General features: G+C 44.7%; 2 protein-coding genes across 2 annotated transcripts; both read left to right on the plus strand.

Moving 5' to 3' along the window:
- The first annotated feature begins 12,132 nt into the window (after positions 1-12,132).
- On the plus strand, positions 12,133-14,717 carry LOC130379877 (transcription factor Sp6-like). Its single transcript, XM_056586998.1, has one exon. It carries the CDS (start codon positions 12,133-12,135, stop codon positions 13,033-13,035), a length of 903 nt encoding a protein of 300 aa, XP_056442973.1. The 3' UTR covers positions 13,036-14,717.
- A 967-nt stretch (positions 14,718-15,684) lies between these two features.
- Positions 15,685-20,556, plus strand: cwc25 (CWC25 spliceosome associated protein homolog). The gene is made up of 9 exons (XM_056586994.1): positions 15,685-15,864; positions 15,982-16,154; positions 16,398-16,634; positions 16,984-17,053; positions 17,322-17,473; positions 18,635-18,710; positions 18,795-18,991; positions 19,410-19,577; positions 19,962-20,556. Exons 1-9 carry the CDS (start codon positions 15,847-15,849, stop codon positions 20,074-20,076), a joined length of 1,206 nt encoding a protein of 401 aa, XP_056442969.1. The 5' UTR covers positions 15,685-15,846; the 3' UTR covers positions 20,077-20,556.
- Positions 20,557-20,602: the final 46 nt, after the last annotated feature.

The raw sequence follows: 20,602 nt of genomic DNA on the forward strand, positions 1-20,602 counted from the left end.
CCATCTCTTCAACACAAGGAGCAATTACACCGGCATACACCTTTTACGGGGCAACTAACCGACGTTGACATGCATCCCTCGCCGACATTGTGTCTAGGGGCCACACCTAATTGCGCAGATGTAGTGTATGACAGAGGAATGGGAACACCTTGCAAACGGAAAGACATAAGCCCATAACCGCTGGGACGGATTTAGAATGAGGCATGATGTACGTCGCAACGTCAGACCTCGATGACGGCCTCCGTTTCGGAAGGATAGGATTGTCAGAATGGGATTGGTATCAATGGTATTTTAGTAATTCATCGTGGAATTATTTGTCATTATGGAATGACGTTGTTGCGTTGTGATCAGCGCTTCTCAAGTGAGGCTTGGAGAAACTAAGCTTTGATGAGCCTATGGTTGTACGGTGAATTTAGGTTTATTGAGGATTTTACGATTCTGCAATTCTTGTGATCACAAAATGGCGGAGAATGTTATAATAATTTATAACTGTAGGTGACTGTAACTGTAGGTCTGCATGTAACTCGTATAACACGGAGACTTTCAAACACAAGGACAGCTTCATAACTCCTCAAAGTCCTGCTGAAGAAACGTCCCAAAGTTCCTGATGTTCTCTCTCCATAGCTCTAACATGTGTGTTCCTGATGTTTTGCAACGGATGATGCTGTTAATTCTTTGATGAACTTGGACCCAGCGATCCTATGTTGCTATGGCAGACTTTCTTGGCGGGAACAGTACAGAACCTCGGCAGGAATCCAACAACATCGAGGGGCATTACTCATTAATCCGTTATAAATTAAGCTTCACTTATTTGTGTTTTTGAATTGAATATAGAGATTTTACCGGCATTTTATGTATACCATATTCTATACATCAATATGATAAATTATATAAAATATTTGTAATAACAATAATAATACACACATACTGTAATACTCACATAATAACATAAAATAACAAAATAGTACAGCAATAAATGTGCCATGCTACATGCTACAACATTATCCAATCCCTTCAGTTTATTCTGGGACTCCAGAGGCTGTTAAACCTGGACCCACCAGCACACACCCTACCAGTGCTACGGTGGGTGTCGAGGTTACGGGTGAGAGTTTGATTCTCTGCGGTGCGGCGCAGTAAACGGCGTGCCTCTGTGGCCTCGGCCGGCGGAATGCTGCGGGGGGAAAACCTTCTAGAATCTTCGGAAACGTGTGAGTCGACGGCCGGAGCACTTGGCTGACTGCACGCGCCCTCAGTCCTTTCATCTCCAAGAGTGTGCTGACAACATTGGCACATCCTGTCTGCCCTGACACCCAAACAACACGAGAAACACCTACCTGAGACCGAGACAGGCGCACCCAACGTTAGGCGGTGAACACGTACTTGTAAACACATAGTGCACACACGCACACTCACTCACACACAAACACATGAGTGTGGATGCACAGTGCGCACGCAGATAAATACATTTACATACAACAACATATGTGCACCCATATAAGCTCTCAGTGGTACAAACACACACATACACACACACAAACATTCACACACAGAAGTAAGACAACAATGTAAACAGTTTTGAACAGGTGAGTACAAGCAAGTACAGTGAGCATAATGGAAAGAGCAATATAACATTTGACAAAAAACAATTCATAAACAATAAATATTTTTTGTTTTATCTGTACCTTGTGAAACTTTGAGCGTCTTTGCGTTATTTCCTCAAGAACTTACCAGTATATTCAATTATTTTGAGTCACCTGCTCATTGTATGTCATCTGCTGTCAAATTGTTTTTTAAATTGTGATTAATTTCTTGTGATTAAAAGGTGTGACTTTTATATAGGTATTTTACTCTAATTCATGCATTTGATCACTAAACATGATTTTCATCCTGGTGGTTAACAAAATAAATATAGGGTGGGAATAAGGAGTTTATACTTGTATACAAACCCTTCAATCTAAATGGCCTAAAGGGACACTGTTCTGAAAAACTATTCTCCTTCTTTATTTGCCTCCTATGTGGCTCTGCTGACACACAGATCAGCCATCTCCAATTTCATCATGAGTCACATAAACATAAAACGATATAAACACACTTTATGAACTGAGATATATGACTTTTGGGCCATGCTGATATTAAAGTAATCAAAAAGCAAATAAAAAATAACCAATAGGCCTACAAGCAAGTACTTTTTGAAATGATTGCAACTAAAATATGAAGCGAATGAAATATGAACTGTTTGGAACAAACTAAAAGTCATAATGAGGCTGACATGAGATTCAGAACGCAAAAACAAAATTATGATTTATCTCTCACACACACACATGCACAGCACAGCACTTGCTCACACACACACACACACACACACACACACACACACACACACACACACACACACACACACACACACACACACACACACACACACACACACACACACGCGCACACACACACACACACACACACACACACACACACACACACACACACACACACACAGTCCTAGAGGTAGATGAACATGTAAACACACACACACACACACACACACACACACACACATACACACACACACACACACACACACACACACACACACACACACACACACACACACACACACACACACACACACACACACACACACACACACACACACACACACACGAACACACACACACACACACACACACACACACACACACACACACACACACACACACACACACAACTAAACACAGCTATGTAGCAACCCCACTCCTAAGGTGAGGATGTAGATGTGTGGGAAGCACTGAGGCCGGAGATGGACTGAAGGGCTGGGGAGTGAGACGGTGGACTGGGGAGTGAGACGGTGGACTGGGGAGTGAGACGGTGGACTAGAGGGCTGGGGAGTGAGGCGGTGGACTGGGGAGTGAGGCGGTGGACTGGGGAGTGAGACGGTGGACTGGGGAGTGAGACGGTGGACTGGGGAGTGAGACGGTGGACTGGAGAGTGAGGCAGTGGACTGGGGAGTGAGACGGTGGACTGGGGAGTGAGGCGGTGGACTGGGGAGTGAGACGGTGGGCTGGGGAGTGAGACGGTGGACTGGAGGGCTGGGGAGTGAGACGGTGGACTGGAGGGCTGGGGAGTGAGACGGTGGACTGGAGGGCTGGGGAGTGAGACGGTGGACTGGAGGGCTGGGGAGTGAGACGGTGGACTGGAGGACTGGGGAGTGAGGCGGTGGACTGGGGAGTGAGACGGTGAAATGGAGGGCGGGGGAGTGAGGCAGTTGGCCGACCAAAGGAGATGAGAGGTGTTGTGGGACGGAAACAGCTGGTGATGAGCCCGGAGGATATGAATCGGTTGGAGTCTAATAAAGCTAAAGGTATTACTGCTGCAAGTGTGTGTGTGTGTGTGTGTGTTGTTTGTGTGTGTGCTTATGCTTGTGTATACATGCGTGCATGCGTCTGTGTGTGTCTGTATGTATGTCTGTCTGTCTGTCTGTCTGTCTGTCTGTCTGTCTGTCTGTCTGTCTGTCTGTCTGTCTGTCTGTCTGTCTGTCTGTCTGTCGGTCTGTCTCTCCGTCTGTCTGTCTGTCTGTCTGCCTTCCTGAGATTTTCCCGGAGAGGTGAGGAAGGAAATCTCCTGTTTGTGTGTGTGTGTGTGTGTGTGTGTGTGTGTGTGTGTGTGTGTGTGTGTGTGTGTGTGTGTGTGTGTGTGTGTGTGTGTGTGTGTGTGTGTGTGTGTGTGTGTGTGTGTGCATGTGTGTGTGTGTCTGTGTGTATGCGCGCTTGTGTGTGTGTGAGTGTGTGTTTGTGCATGCGTGTGTGTCTTGTTTACACGTGTCTTTCCGTCCGTCTATCGTCTGTCCTTCCGCCCCTCAGGAACTCTTTAGTCCTACTCCATCACTCATGCATGCGGTGCATCGAGTCCTACAGTGGTGCGCCTCACCTTCTATCGGTCTCCCACTCTGCACACACGCACATAAAAGAAGCTGTCTTAAGGCGAGAGCACGAAATTAGGAAGCAGAAGCTCGCAGCCATTAAGGCTCTCGGTTGAAAGGCAGCGCTGGAAGGTGGGAGGGACGGCCGGGGCGGAATGAGCCGCGCAGACAGTAATGACGGCGCCAGTGCTGTTTAACAATCAAAGTTGGGGGGCGGGGGCTCGCCGAGGAAGTGTCTCTCTGAAAATACAGGTGTTTGGTACAATCAAAGCACAGCTTGCAGAAATGACTGGGTTTGAAGTTGAAAGAGGAGGCGGGGGGAGGGTGGGGGGGGGGGGGGGCGGGGTGGGGATCGGAGGGGGGAGTACGGAGGGGGATTACGGGGTGCGAGTGACTGCATGAGAAAATAAAAAAAAAGGTAGGGAGGAGAAAATAGAGGGAAAGAAGGACTGCAGGAGAGACAGCCGCGGGCCGCGAACCGCCCGTGGGATTTGGAATAATCAACAAGGATGAGGAAGTGGACCACCAGGCACTTAACCGGTGACTTTGTTTGATTTATTGAAGGGAAGCGCAGAGTTAGCCTGTCTAACTCTTTGGTGGCTGGTTGTGCCAGCAGGCTTTGTCTGGGACACCAGGGGGTAGTTCCCATGGGACTTAATGACAACTTGGAAACAGGGGCGGGACGTTTTTCAACCTCGTCTGGCTTGAGATTCTGATGGACGAGATTCCAGCGCTCGAACGCTTTGTATGCAAATTCCAGGGGGGTCGATATCCACCACGTTCAGGTTGAGGTGGAACTCGTCGTAGAGGCGAGAATGTCTTTTTGGTGTTGCTTCAGGCCGGCGTGCTAGGAGGGGGCAAAACCTTTCTAGGACTTGTATGACCTCTTTGTACGCGATTTTAAAGCTACAAAGCTTTACGGTATGTTAGGTGTGTATGTATAGCAGGTATAGTACACGTCCTACTCTGCATCTGTCACAGAATCATTATTCATTTGAATGCTAATTATTTGTGACCTTTTTCTGTATGAAACGTTGACTAATGAATGTACCATTTCCTCTGTTGTCCACAGTAATTATGGACACAAAGGAACCCAACAACAACACTCTCCGTGCGATATTTCCATAAGTCACGGTTAGCAATAGCACAATTAAATCACAATTATGTTTTGGGTGTTTGCAGTGTCCCGTGCAATTGACCAATATGGCCAATATGACGTAAGCACTACCACTACTACAGTGTATTTGGATATATTTGTTCTTGTATGATGTCTAATGCCTATGCAGAAAACCTGTCGTTTGTGTGTGTGTGAGAGTGTGTGTTTGTGTGTGTGGGTGTGTGTGTGTGTGTGTTTGTTTGTGTGTGTGTGTGTGTGTGTGTGTGTGCGTGCGTGTGTGTGTGTGTGTGTGTGTGTGTGTGTGTGTGTGTGTGTGTGTGTGTGTGTGTGAGAGTGTGTGTGTGTGTGTGTGTGTGTGTGTGTGTGTGTGTGTGTGTGTGAGAGTGTGTGTGTGTGTGTGTGTGTGTGTGTGTGTGTGTGTGTGTGTGTGTTAGTGTGTGTGTGTGTGACTGTGTGTGTATGTGTGTGAGTGGTTGACTGTGACTGTGTGTGTGTGTGTGTGTGTGTGTGTGTGTGTGTGTGTGTGTGTGTGTGTGTGTGTGCGTGCGTGCGTGCGTGCGTGTGTGTGTGTGTGTGTGTGTGTGTGTGTGTGTGTGTGTGTGTGTGTGTGTGTGTGTGTGTGTATGTGAGGCCAGCATACTACAAGTTTACCACAGTTATCATCCATCCATTTATTCACCCCTTCATCTTCGTTTACCTCTTCTCAATGCTCTGCCATTTAACACACAGTCCTTCCAGAATAGCTTCAGAAGCCAACACTTGCTATTCAGAGAGATACCCCCCCAGTAGGTGTAAACGCTATAACATGTCAAACACGTTGTCTAAAGATACATTGGGACCATTAGACAAATATATAAGTCACCCACTTGTAATTGCACCGTCATTAAATGTTATTTAGAGGTCCCTTTTAGATTGTGTGGCGTTGTCTCGCTGAGGAAACGCGCAGGGCCATTTAAAGGCATGGGTAAACACCATTTAGGCTAGGTGTGTGGTCTTCACCGGCTTGATCTCTTGTGTGTGTACATGGCGATCCCTTCCTGAGAATAGAGAGGATACCATCAATAGTCATATTGAACTGGTTCTGCTCGGTGTTCGGCTGTTGTTCGTGTACGATGCGTGTATCCTCAGCTTTATTTTTTATTTATTTTTATTTTTACACACAGCATATATTATTTTATAAATGTATTTATAAGAAACACAGGGTTGTGTGTGCCTGTCGAGGCATTGAATTTACGTGTGTCTGCGTTGCTGATTCAATATTTGCTAATATTTTGCTGATTTTCCTGTGGATAAGCTCTGCCTGTATCCCCATCAGGTACTTAGACCAAGCTCAGCGCTTTAAAAGTGCTGCTTCAGAGAAAGAGGCCTGCGCCCAGCAGGAAACCACATCCCCGCGTCTGGCTCTGGCCTGTGTTTGTCAGTTGATTTGAAGTCGCTCCCCGGACATGCAGTGACAAGAAAGGAATTAACTCTATGGGAAGGAGGGGAAGGAAGAGACAGATGAACTTATATGTTCATTTATACAATTATACGCCAAAGTGGGAACTTTGAGTTTTAAATGAGTCACAATTTATGTACCAAGATTGCTACACGGTACAGGTACTTGCATGGAATTAGTTTATTTGTGCATCCGCGCACACACGCACACACACACATACTCACACAAAGTCGCACACACACAGACGCACACACGCTCACACTCACACACACACACACACACACACACACACACACACACACACACACACACACACACACACACACACACACACACACACACACACACACACACACTCACACACACACACACACACACACACACACACACACACACTCACTAACACACGCACACACACACACTCACAATCAAAACAAACACACACACACACACACACACACACACACACACACACACACACACACACACACACACACACACACACACACACACACACACACACACATACACACACACACACACACACACACACACACGCGACTATTCTCTGCATAGGATGTAATATTTTGAGATTAATGTATTCAAGGCTATACTTTCAGTAAAGTGAGTAATCATAGGATTTCCAGGTCTTAGCCATCTTATTTACAGGCTACAGTCACCCAATTATGACTCCTCCACCTGGCAAGTGTTATACAACAAGTTACAAATGTTCATATTCACTATCCAATGCTGGGGGTATATATACCCCCAGCATACATATATATTATTTATTTATATGAAAGACAAAACAAATCAACTTTAAATCTTACTTAAATGTTTTTATTGTAACAGAGCAATCTGCTCTAGACGCTATGAAGCGTACCTAATATTCTAGAGGCCCGCGTCAGTGACCCGCTCTGCAACGCCGTCCGATTGGCTCTCCACTTTGGTTTCCCTGTGAGCTGTTACCTCACCGCATCTTCAAAGGAGCGCCACTACGAGTGGGCGGAGTCTCTGAGAAGTCAAGACACACAGCCTATCATAAACTTAGTCAGTCTCCCGTGTGTAGTTTACCTGGGCTGGAAAAACCTGAACGCTCTACACCACGGACTTTTGAAATGGAGGGAACAGATTAAAAATATGCGGATTTTATTTTTCTGTGTGCACCCCATGACGAATGGAAGAGACAACACATCTGGTGGCAATGACTTCGAGACTTCAAGACAATAATTGCATTTGTTGTTGAAGCCAAGTGCCGGGAGCGCAGCTGCCTTCGTCTGCCTTAAAAGTACTCCGAGGTAAGGTGACATCCCACCCAACACGTTGCTTTATGCTGAAGACCAGGTCGTGCTGTAGTCGTTGTTTCACCTGAACGCAAGAATGTTGAATCAGTGCAAGTCATTTTAAATAGAGCATCACTGGCGATAATAGACCTGTCAACTGGAGAAGAGTTACTCGACTAATATAGTACAGTACAGTGTAATAGAGTAGAGTATAATACATAAGAGTAGACGATAATAAAGTAGGGAATAGCCTACTAGAGAAGAGTGTAATAGAGAAGAGTACATAACGTGGAGTAGATGATAATACAATAGAGGATGATGGAATAGAGTATATAAAGTAGAGTCGATTGTTACGTAATAGAGGATAACAGAGTAGAGTATGATAGGGGAGAGTACCATACAGTTGAGTAGAGGATAATAAAGTAGAGGATAGTTGAGAAGTGTAGGCCTATTAGTGTATGTAGTATAATACGGTATATTAGATTGGATGATTGTAGGGTAGAGTATAATACAGGAGTAGAGTATAATAAAGCCGATGATAGTAGAGAGCCCTAAATGTAGAGAAGTGTATGACAGAGAAGAGTATAATAAAGTAGCGCATATTAGAGTACATTATTGTAGGGTAGAGTATAATGGAGTAAAACATTGTGGAGTAGAGAAGAGAATAGAATGTTGACTGGGAAATAGACATTGTGAACTTACTGTCATTGAGAAGAATAAATAATGAGTCAACATGTGAAGAGCTTTACAAAGACCTCCACCTGGTTGTGGTTTCATTCTGCTTTCTACAGCTTCGGGCATGCCAACATTCATATTCATTCATTACAAATGCAATTTAATGATGACTTGTTTTCTGCCTCATGGTTGGACCTGTCTGAAGCGCATTTGAGTTATAGGCTCAGAATCATCGGTTTAGTTTCAAAAGTTTAGGATGTATATATGTCATGAAAAGTGAGGAGGCCGCTTGCTATTGAATATTTTCTACCACAAAAAGTCGACATGCCAATTGTTAAACAATGTAAAAAATGATGTTAGACTTAAATCAATTAAATGCCATCTGTCTGATTGAAAATAAATGGTGCCCCCAGTATTATTTGAGAGGGGATTCTTTGGAATATTTTGAGGTTTATTTCTGTTTTATCGCCTGATTTTATGGTTACATATTTGCAATTACATGATTATGTAATTTAAAATAAAATAAAATCACCCTGTTATATAATGTGATTATAATTCTTCTTATTTTTTAAATTGGTAGGTCTCCAAGTTGTCTCAAGAGAAGAAATACAATTATTAAACATAGATCAACACACAAACTCCTCATAGTTTACTTAAGCCTGCCTGAGGTTAGTTTACGGTATTGATTCAAATAAACTTCCAAATTTCACATTAATAAGGCAGATTTTTCATCGTATCTCAATGATATCATTTACACCAATCCTTTTGAATACAGTATAATTCTGTTAATGGCAGGGCTAATATTTGTATAGAACTTTAAATGCAGGCCTCAATGCTTCAAACAGGCCTTTAACTTAACTGGTAAATGTTACAGCTGTTGATGTCTTGAACATTTTGGCATTGCATCACAGTTTCTAAACTAGGTCAAAGCATTTTAATATTTACTGCCGCATTCATAGACAGTATCGGCCTTCACCATTTCAACGACTCAAGGGTTGGGGATGTGATTACATCCTCAAAACCTTCCACACATTATTATGGAAATGACTCGATTTACATTCTAACATTCATATTACAACACTGAGACATGATAGTCTCAGTGCTGTAATACCAATGTTATAATGTAAATAGAAAACAGAAAGTCATTTCCAGAGAACATTCTCAATGTTATAACATGAATGTTAAAATATAGATATCTTCAGAGTTGAACAAGTGCAGATGTTTAACCGAGTCCCACCCGCCCAAACTCTTGGATTTATTACGAGACATAAATCCCGACTCTAAATCTGCTCCTCGCTCCACTTTGCTGGGTGCCCTCTCCTTACTCAGCGACCAGATGATCACAGCCAGAGGAGCCGTCCTACATGTTCCTGCGATGTCTCCCCCCCCCCCCCCCCACCCATCCAACCCTCGCGTGCCTCCTCTCTCCTCCAGACTTGTAAAGCGGGGGGGGGGGGGGGCTGAGCCGGATCGTGGCCGGGCAGGTTTTACGACCCCTGCACTGTCCGCCTTCTCCATACCTTCTTCCTCCTCGGTTGTCGCTGTTTGCCTGGAGGGCCTCGGGGGGGGCCAGCTGTTTCCCTTGAGAGCTGGGAGTCTGGCCAGCCCTTTTATGAATGGAGGAAGAGGAGGAGGAGGAGGAGGAGGAGGAGGAGGAGGAGGAGGTGGACGCCGCTGCTCACTTTGTTTGTTTACGGGTCCCAAAAATGGAGGGGAGGCCAAAGGAAGGGGAGAGGGGTTCATTCCGTTCTCCCGTCTAACGAGCATTCCCCAAAAATTACAGAGCAGGTACACCGCACTCTTCGTCTTGAGAATTCCAAACTAATTGCTTCACAATTTCGTTACGACTGGAACGCATCCCCTGTGCAAGGCCGGGGCGTGCTGTTGGGTAACATCTGTGTGATGCCGTGGGTCAGGAATGCATTGACGAAAACACATCAGTGCTCAGAGTAGAGATTTGACCTTTAAATCAAGCCGAGATCGAGCTGGCTTTGATGGACAAATGATCCCGGGATTTCGTTTAGTCGCCCCCTCAATTGTTCCTGCAGATTCAACCCTCTGATAGGGTATCAAGCCCTAGGATCTCAACAGCAAAAAGGCCTTGAGATTACTTTACAGTTTCCTGCAGTAAAGGTAATTGTTGATGAGGAGTAGAGGTCAACAGATTAGTGCCAGGACTTGTCTGGAGCGGGCCAAAGCGTTGAGAAGTTTTGGTCCCAAGGTTCTAGACGTAAAGTCAAATTTCTAAATTCCACTTGGCAGTTAGTTCACCTTTGATATATGTGTGTGTGTGTGTGTGTGTGTGTGTGTGTGTGTGTGTGTGTGTGTGTGTGTGTGTGTGTGTGTGTGTGTGTGTGTGTGTGTGTGTGTGTGTGTGTGTGCGTGCGTGTGTGTGTGTGTGTGTGTGTGTGTGTGTGTGTGTGTGTGTGTTTGTTTTGATTGTGAGTGTGTGTGTGTGTGTGTGTGTTAGTGAGTGTGTGTGTGTGTGTGTGTGTGTGTGTGTGTGTGTTTGTGTGTGTGTGTGTGTGTGTGTGTTTGTTTTGATTGTGAGTGTGTGTGTGTGTGTGTGTTAGTGAGTGTGTGTGTGTGTGTGTGTGTGTGTGTGTGTGTGTGTGTGTGTGTGTGTGTGTGTGTGTGTGTGTGTGTGTGTGTGTGTGTGTGTGTGTGTGGGGGTGGTAGTTCTTGAAAAGCTTCATCCAGTGAGTAGATACCTGGACTGTGTCGGTCGGACGGGCTGCCGTTTCAGAGCGTAAACGCTCGCTTTAAGTAATTCCCATCTTGTTATTGCTGTCCTCTTATCGTGAGCTTCCTGAATGATGTCAGGCCGCGACTGTTGATGCTCTCTGTCGCCAGTCTGTCCGAGGCAGGGCCTTTTTACGATGCCTCACTCCCCCTACCCGCCCCCTTCCCCCTCGCGTTGCCCGGAGGCTTGTTGTTGTAAATCAAGTGTGATTCACAAAAAAAACAGGTTCCTCCGTCTGCCAAGCTTGATCTCCTCAAACCTCAGAGACGTACAAATAGGCTCTGGCCCGCGGCCATACCTCCCTGGGTCTCCTTCCTTTACCAAACTGCGCTCCTGTCAACACTCCCCCCTCACTCTTCACCTCCAACCCCCCCCCCCCCCCCCCTCAACCCCCACCCCCCCCTCCCCCTCGTCTCACTAGCATTTATCTCACTCCGTCTCTGCTTGGCGATGTTGTTGTCTTTGCACTTCTCTTTGACCGCCTCTCCATGGGAAGTACCTGGCAGCAGAGCCTTGTGGTTGGTGTCTGTCTGGACATGTCCCACCCCCCCCCCCCCCCCCACATCCACCAGCCCCCCCCCCCCCCCCCCCCCCACCTATCTCCCCACGGCCACGCTGCGTGAGAACTGGGGGTGTGTTCTGGGGCGGTGGTTTTATGTGGTAGGTGGATTTGGGGGATTAAAGCGCTTGCGCGGAATCCCTCTGATAGGAGTTTGTACTCGCCTAAACAAACACACAAGCAAACACACACAAGGCGTCTGATTGTTGGGACGTAGTTACACGTTGAATTGCGTTTTACACTTTGCTCGTGATGCATCCATCTCACATCAAGCCCCCGTCTCGATTCTTCTTCCCCCTGCAGGCACGACTTCTCTGTGGACATCCCGCCGAACAACACGAACCCGAGAATCCCCGGGGGCTCCCATCATCAATCTCTCGCCTGCAGTAGACGTGTCCACCATGGCCCACCCGTACGAGCCCTGGCTCAGAACAGCGCCGCCCGGTGGCAGCTCCGACGACATGAACATTCCCTCCTGGTGGGACCTCCACACCGGACCGGGCAGCTGGATGGACCTGCAGGCCGGCCAGGGCGTGGGTCTCCCCTCCGTGGGCACGGGGGTCTCCATGGGACTCCAGTCCTCCCTGGGGCACTACGGCTCCGAGCCCCAGCTGTGTACCCTGCCCCCGGCTCAGCTCGACCCGGGCTGCCACTCGGCCCACCTCTTCCAGCAGGACGGCTTCAAGATGGAGCCCCTGGGCCAGGAGATGATGCAACAGGAGCGCTTCTCCCTGGAGGAACCTCAGGACAATGCGGGCGCCGCCCGACCCAAGGCCCAGCGCCGCGCCTCCTCCAGAGGCGCCGGCCAGGCGGTCTGCCGGTGCCCCAACTGCGTTCACGCCGAGCAGATGGGCCAGAGCACCGACGACGGCCGGAGGAAGCACATGCACAACTGCCACATACCTGGCTGCGGCAAGGCCTACGCCAAAACCTCCCACCTGAAGGCCCACCTCCGCTGGCACAGCGGGGACCGCCCGTTCGTCTGCAACTGGCTCTTCTGCGGCAAAAGGTTCACCCGCTCGGATGAACTCCAGCGCCACCTACAGACACACACCGGCGCCAAGAAGTTCAGCTGCGCGCTGTGCCCCAGGGTGTTCATGCGGAACGACCACCTGGCCAAGCACATGCGCACGCACGAGTCCTCACCGGGGCAGGGGGAAGAGAGGGTGAACGGAGAAGGTAGGATGGAGAAGGGCCTGGATACCCCGACGCCCCCTCAGCCCTCCTCCCACGCGCCTGCGGCCGACGCGGCGGAGCAGCCCGCCAAGATGAAGTGTGAGACTGATCCCGTGGTCTCAAACTGAACAGGATCGTCCGGCTAACTACATCATTGCATTTTTAAAGAATTGAATTATCATTCGACTGTTACTTCTCTTTATGTCTGACAAAGGCCTTTGCTGTCGTGGCATCTGTGCCATCTGATTATCCCTCCTGCTCTTTAGTCAGAAATTAATTCATTCGAAGACTATTCCCATAGCTAGAGGTTTGTTAGAGACACTCTCGGAAAAAAAATATAATTATTATAATCAACGGACAGAGGAATTAGAAAATGTTTACATATGTTATGTGCAAGGTCGGCAAAGGTCTGTTAACAGATGGTTTCATTCGAATGAGCCATTGACCATGGCTTTGTAGACACAGTGAATCTAGACAAGATGTCAGACTCGACAGGCGCGCCTTCTTCTATCTAGTCCAAATGAAGTGCCTTTCCACGCTGGAGCCAACCCATGTCCCTAGGACTTCCACTGCTGCTGTTATCAATAGAACATATATTAAGACTTGGAATAATTTAACCTGAGGGGGATTTGGTGATGTGTGTGTTCAGTGAAAATAGGTAACCAACACTGTTACTTGAGCAAATATGAACAGTGCATTATGGCCGATGCACGGTTCTTATATATTTCATGTTACAAATTTTAGCAGCATTTATGTCAGGGCGGATAATTCGTTTCTTGTGAGCATTAAACAACCAGTTACTACATTACTGTAGTTACTGCATCTTTTAATTGTACGACACTGGATATTGGAAAATAACTTTAATGAAGTTTAATTAGCCATTTTATATTGTTCCACTATATGTAATACATTCAGGCATTGTATCTTTATGCAGTGAAATGGCATTTGAGAAGAAAACATGTTTGCAGTGCAATGGCAACATCCTGTTGCCATAGCAAACTAAATATGAGAATTTATATAATGTTACTGGAATTTAAAATGCATAGAACATGCAATTTTATTTCAGTTGAAATGCTGAACATGTTTTTTTTTTTAACCAAAAATATAAATGAATGAAAATGACTGAATTAAACCACTTTTGTTTTCGGTTATTATTAATTTTACCGGACAATTTTGTGTTTAATGATCTTCTCCAGGATACATCTTATTTATATGTCAATTATAAATATGTCATAATGTCAATTAATATCTATAATCCTCTTTGTGAATGATAGTCTTTTGACTCTGCCGAGTCCATTTAAAGGAATTCAAAATACCACTGAAGAATGTCATCAACACTATGTGAATTCAACATGAAACCATAATAGTTCAAGGATATTGATAATGAACATTGTCTGAATAAAGAATACTTAAGAGGGAATTAAACTACTTAACCACTACAACACTAATAGCATTTGATCAGTTGATTGCTTTATAGGCACCATAGTTGCGTAGCAGAAAATGCAAGCATCTTTACAGGTTTAATAGTATTAGGACATATGTAAACAAAGAAAGACTTAACAATGACAATAATACCGTTTGAATTAGGGAATGATACATGTTAGACGCTCTATTTTACTGAACTTAATTAATAGAAACTAAGGAATGAGAGCAAAGTAGTTCATATTTGTCAATTGTTTACCATTGTAATATCTATTGTTATCATAGGCTAATGTTTTTCTTCCCTTGATGTTTGTCAAAGAACAATATTAGAATTGATCTCTGTTTGCTTCGGGGTATTTTTTAGATATTTTAGATATTTTAATAAATAATTTATGTACCAAAATATAGCTGTTTGTATTTTTTTTATCAATACAAATATCTTATTGAATAAACGATAATGCTACAGTGAATGTGCTTAATGTTTTACATGATCAAAATAAGGTAAATCTATAACAAGTAGAAACACTTACACACGCACACACACACACACACACACACACACACACACACACACACACACACACACACACACACACACACACACACACACACACACACACACACACACACACACACACACACACACACACACACACACACAAATATACACACAAGCACACACACACACAAACCATAAATGTGCAGCATGCATCAGTTTAAAATAAAGCGCACACCATTCAACAACGCAACGCACACACGGACACACACACAAACTCGTACACACGTGCGCACGCACACACGTGCGCACATACACATACAGACACACACACAAACACACGCACGCACACACACACACACACACACACACACACACACACACACACACACACACACACACACACACACACACATACACACACACACACACACACACACACACACACACACACACACACACACACACACACACGTATGTACACACACGTGCACACACACACGTGCACACACACACACACACACACACACACACACACACACACACACACACACACACACACACACACACACACACACACACACACACACACACACACACACAGATCTATAATATTATCAATCTCTTTTTCTCTCACTCTCTCTTTGTTATGTAAAGATATACATATATTTATATATCAATATAAATAAATAAATAAATACATTTATATATATATAACCTAAACTATGGGTATCTATCCAACATATATACATTAAAATATCATTTTTGTTTAATATAGATTTAGATTTGTCCCTGCAACCATATTTGAACGACCATCAGAAACAGCTGACACCCCGAGACTTTTTGACGAGACCGGAAAAAGTATTAGACATAACCGGAAGTAAATACAAGTACAGCACAAGTAGAGGAAGCTAACTGGCCGATGATAATCGGTTAACTTCGTTTAAAAACAGTCTCGTTCCGTCATCAGACATCTGTGTTAAACCATTTCTTAGTAGGATCGCACCAAAACTTCGTCAAGATGGGAGGCGGCGATCTCGTAAGTAGTAACTTTAATCACCGTTGATAGTAATAACGTAAACAGCAGGCTAACGTTAGCCACGTTATATAATGTGTACCACGACAAAACCAACCATGTCCTCCTCTTTCAAAACAGAATTTGAAGAAGAGCTGGCATCCCCAGACTATGAAAAACATAGAAAGGGTCTGGAAAGCCGAGCAAAAACACGAGGCGGAGGTGAAGAAGATCGAGGAGCTCCAGAAGGAGCTGAAGGACGAGCGAGCCAGAGAAGAAATCACCAAGTTTGCTCAAGAGACCGGAGCTCTCAAGTCAGTAATACAATCTATGCTCCCTATCAAATCGTATGCCGACAATATTGATCGGTGGTGTAGTATTATGTTACCCAAAAGAATGCTACCTTTTGTGTTTGGTAGCGTATTTGTATTTGAAAGAAACGTCTCTTCAGTCTAAACAATTGCTTATTTCTAGGGAGATGACACAAAAGGTAAACAAAACATAATCTAATGTTGTTACATGTGTCACCCCCCCCCCCCCCCCCCCCCCCCCAACAGGAAAAAGGATGACCGCTTGGACTGGATGTACCAGGGGCCAGCCGGCCAGGTGTCCAGAGATGAGTATCTGATGGGACGTCCCATCGACAAGCAGATCACAGAGCAGTTCGAGGAGCCCGAGAGTGGCCCGTCCACCCAGACCGGCCTGTTGCCCGGCTCCATCTTCAACCCCACCACCCCCGCCTCCACCCTCGACCTGCAGGCCAAGATCAGGGAAGACCCGCTCTTTGAAATCAGGTCAGTACTTGTCGTCATCTTTAAATGTTGTTGTTATGGCCCTCAAGACCTGTGACTCGTGTTATACCATGTTGAACCTTTTGTGTTTTTCATGACACAAAACAATTTAAAAACAATGTTTTAAATGATGACAGCGTTATACACATCCATTCTGTTTAGTAAGTATTCAATTTATATCATACCTAACTGTACGACTTGTTTCAATATAATGGGTTTCTTATTGTCGCCTAATGTGGAGTAGCTGGAATTACATTTCAACCAGTCAGTTGTGCAGTTTCTGGCTTTATATGTACATTACCGTCCTCGTTATTCGGTTGTGTTAATCTGTGTTCTGTTTTGGTATTTGAAGGAAACGAGAAGAGGAGAAGAAGAGGGAAGTCTTGACTAATCCAGTGAAAATGAAGAAAATTAAAGCAATGGTAAGATGGTAACAAATGTTTTTTTTTAAAATATTGTGTTAGAATTGCTTGAATAGTTACAACCACCAATTGATTTGCTAGTTATCCTTTTTTTTGGGGTGAAATAACAACGTGCCAATGTTGATTTGGTTTTGATGCATGGTGTATAAATGACTTTATAAAATGTCTCAGATCAGGCGGGTCCCCTCACTAAACTCTGAAGAGTAAATTGAGTACACGATGCGAAGCCACGTACTGTCTTACCTAAACCCATCTACCTCCTCAACAGCTGCGAGAGAATCTGGAAATGGAAAAGAAGAAGAAAAAGAAGAAGGATAAGAAGGAAAGGAGAGCAGACAAGGAAAGGAAGAAGGAGAAGAAACACAAACGAAGGACCACGAGTTCGAGCTCTGAGGAGGAGGAAGTCCACAGAAAACATGGGTAGGTACGATCGAGGACCTTGGATCTCAAAGGAATCAATTCTACGACAGAGTAATCCCTCTGTGTCAAGGTAGTGGCATCGTCCAATAATTTTCTTATTGAAGAAGAGGACATTCAGACATTAAGGCCAGAAGGACACACAATGTGCATTTACGCAGTTCTGCTAAATTGGACAGTGCCTCATTTTATTCCCTAGCCGTCGCTGAAATGCAATGTTGAAAATAAATAAATGTTATATTTGTAATGGGGCAAACTCTTCTGCATTCTGTTTATCGATGCAGTCTTTTACCATTGTGGTCTATATTATAGGGCAGGGATGGGCAACTTTCATGGTAAAGAGGGCCACATTTTTTATCATCACCATCGGCGGGCCACATGACTGCACACTTCAACTAAACGTGAGCTGAGAGAAGCTACATCATTTTGAATTTGGTAGATGATTTCCTGTATTCTGGTGCATTTTGGCGATGGCCACTACCTAAAAAATCTTCCAGAATCATAACCTATGTACGGTATGTTAATTGAACCAACATACATTCATTTCATGTTTTCCATGCTCAAACAGCCACATGAATGGTCAGTATTTTTATCAGTGCAAAGGGCTCACATACATCATCATTCAATGAAGTCAAAAAACTGAAAAACAGTGGCCCAACATTAAGTGCAACAACTCAATGAACTCAAACCCAACAAGCAGTTGTAGTAGTTGTAGTGGCGTCTTAAGTGGATATCTTTAATGACTGATATCGCTTCTAAGCAAACTAGACGAATGGGTTTGCCTTTGAATTCTATGAATTCTTCTCATGTTTCTTGAACGAGTTTTCTGTAACTCGATCAATTATTATTATTATTATAGTTTATTTATTATTATTTTTAATTATGTGCGGGCTGAGTGGGCATGCAGGCCGCCAGTTGCCCATCCCTGTTATAGGGCATAAGGCTCATAGTAGCTGCATATATATAAAAAAATCCTCTATGATTAGACAGTTAGTTAACATTGGGTCTGCCCTGAAGGATCAGATACGATGATGCAAATTCTTAGTCGAGGACAACACTAGTATGTACAGGCGTTTAGAGTTCATACAAGCTTTTTGGTGTGTAGCCGTGAAGTGTTGCTTGTTTCACGATAAATCTTGATGATATCTGTTTTTTTATCCTTAGATCACATTCCAAAAAAGAGAAATCCCGACACACTGACAGGCCGAACTCCCAGAATATTCCCGGCTATGGACTTCTAGTGAGTAACACCGTTTGTTGTTTGAGTAATTATCTCGTCACTGCCGGACCAACGGTTGGATAAAACTATTTCCTCCCCTTTCAGTTACCAGCCAGTGGACCTCACCAGTCCGCGGCTCCCTCTTCCCAACCGGGCCGTCGGGAGAGAAGCAGGTCCCGGTCTCCCAACCGGAACGGCACAGAAAACCACTCCTCCCACCACCACTCTGACAGCAAGGTCCACCGCAGACCTGCTAGCCCGCAGAAGGAGCGGTACCAGAGACAGAAGAGCCATCGGTCCAAGTAAGTCCACATATTGTCATGGGCGTCAGTAGCTCAGGAGGTAGAGCGGATGACTAGTAGGTAGGTTGCTACAGACTCCTCGTAGCTGAGGGTCGAGGTGTCCCAGAGGAAGACACCTAACCCTAACTGCTTCAGATGAGCTGGCTGGCGCAATCTGGGGTTGAAACCGCCATTAATATAAATATAACACTATCATTTTCAAAGAATACATTTTGAGAGACTATGCTAATTAGCATCACAGATGTGTTCACACTAGCTAGCATGGCGATCTAACAGAGGTGACTTTGTTAAATGATGTTTCATTTTCGAGGGTATTGCTTAGTGCGGTCACAAAACCGTTTTTAAACTCTTATCACCTGTTCTCATTGAATCCGTTCCATTGAGTTTGATTATAACACGCCGTCATTTGTCATCGCAGGCAACTCTCGGCTGAGGAGCTAGAGAACAAAAGGCTGGAGATGATGGGCTTTGCTAAGCAGAGGGATGAAGAGAGGATGGACAATGTGAAGAGATACAAGAAGCAAGAGGAGCAGGAGAAGGAACAGGAACAAAGTGTCAAGCATGTCCGCCATGCTGGATTCATTCAGTAAGTCTTCATCAAATATGTTTCTAGCTATGTTCTTTATTTGGTATACCTTGCATTCTTTCAATCGTAAACCTTTACGATTTGAAACCAACCATACCTAAACTATTCAAAAACGGAAAAATCAAATTCAAACGTATTGTAAACGTAAAAAATACATTTATATTATTGTATTAATTGCAATATTGTAAACTACAGTAGTGATTGTTTATTATAATGAAAATATTTAACATTAAGTGACGGTGAACTCTTGTCACATAGCAAATCTTCACACGTTCTGGCATAAGCATTTTCCCATTAGCACATTCTCTCTGAATCCTTTGCGCTCACGTCACACACATAAACATACACAGGCCACCGTACTAAAACGTGTTCCTTCCCCCTCAGCAACATGAAGCTGGAGAGTGCAGCCACCTCCTCACTGGAGGACCGAGTGAAGAGGAACATCCACTCCATTCAGCGCACCAAAGCGTCTCTGGAGAAGAACTTCATGAGGAGATGATGAACACACAGAAAATATGGCCGTCATTCATTAGCGGTAGAACGTAGTCTTTGGGAGAGGGCATTGCTGACTGCGTTAGAACAGTGTTAGGATGGGGAGCACTCCTGTGATTGCAGTCTTGGGTTTCACCCGAGCAGTGTGTAGCTCCAGGTGCCACCAATGGTTATTTTCAAGTGCTAGAAGGCTGTTTCTTCTGTCACCTGTGACCTCAATTTTGTACAGTATATTGTTCGACAGTGTATATATTGTTTTGGTTTTAGGATTTGGATCATGCAGATTTTGTCATGCATATTTTGTCAATCTGTTTCTGAATCAATGTACTCCTAAGAGTGATTTTATTAAACAGATTAACTTTGTGTAAACTGGTGTGGACTCTTTATTGTGGTCCTTTGTGCAGTCTAGAGGGTTTTTGTCACAGAAGGGAGCACAATCGGCCGTACTATTGGATTATTCCGACCAAGAATAAGGTGTGTGGAATACGTAATTGACCCCAAAACACATGTGTTGGTTTAAATAATTAAAATGT

The sequence above is a fragment of the Gadus chalcogrammus genome, chromosome 3 (genome assembly GCF_026213295.1).
Source record: "Gadus chalcogrammus isolate NIFS_2021 chromosome 3, NIFS_Gcha_1.0, whole genome shotgun sequence".
Taxonomy (NCBI): Eukaryota; Metazoa; Chordata; class Actinopteri; order Gadiformes; family Gadidae; genus Gadus; species Gadus chalcogrammus.

What these genes read in the sequence shown, in the direction of transcription:
- LOC130379877 (XM_056586998.1), top strand. Translation starts at nt 12,133, where the DNA reads ATGGCCCACCCGTACGAGCCCTGGCTCAGAACAGCGCCGCCCGGTGGC.
- cwc25 (XM_056586994.1), top strand. An exon ending in GACCCGCTCTTTGAAATCAG is followed by an intron (nt 16,635 to 16,983) that starts GTCAGTACTTGT and finishes TGGTATTTGAAG; the next exon opens with GAAACGAGAAGAGGAGAAGA. An exon ending in CAGAAGAGCCATCGGTCCAA is followed by an intron (nt 18,992 to 19,409) that starts GTAAGTCCACAT and finishes TTGTCATCGCAG; the next exon opens with GCAACTCTCGGCTGAGGAGC.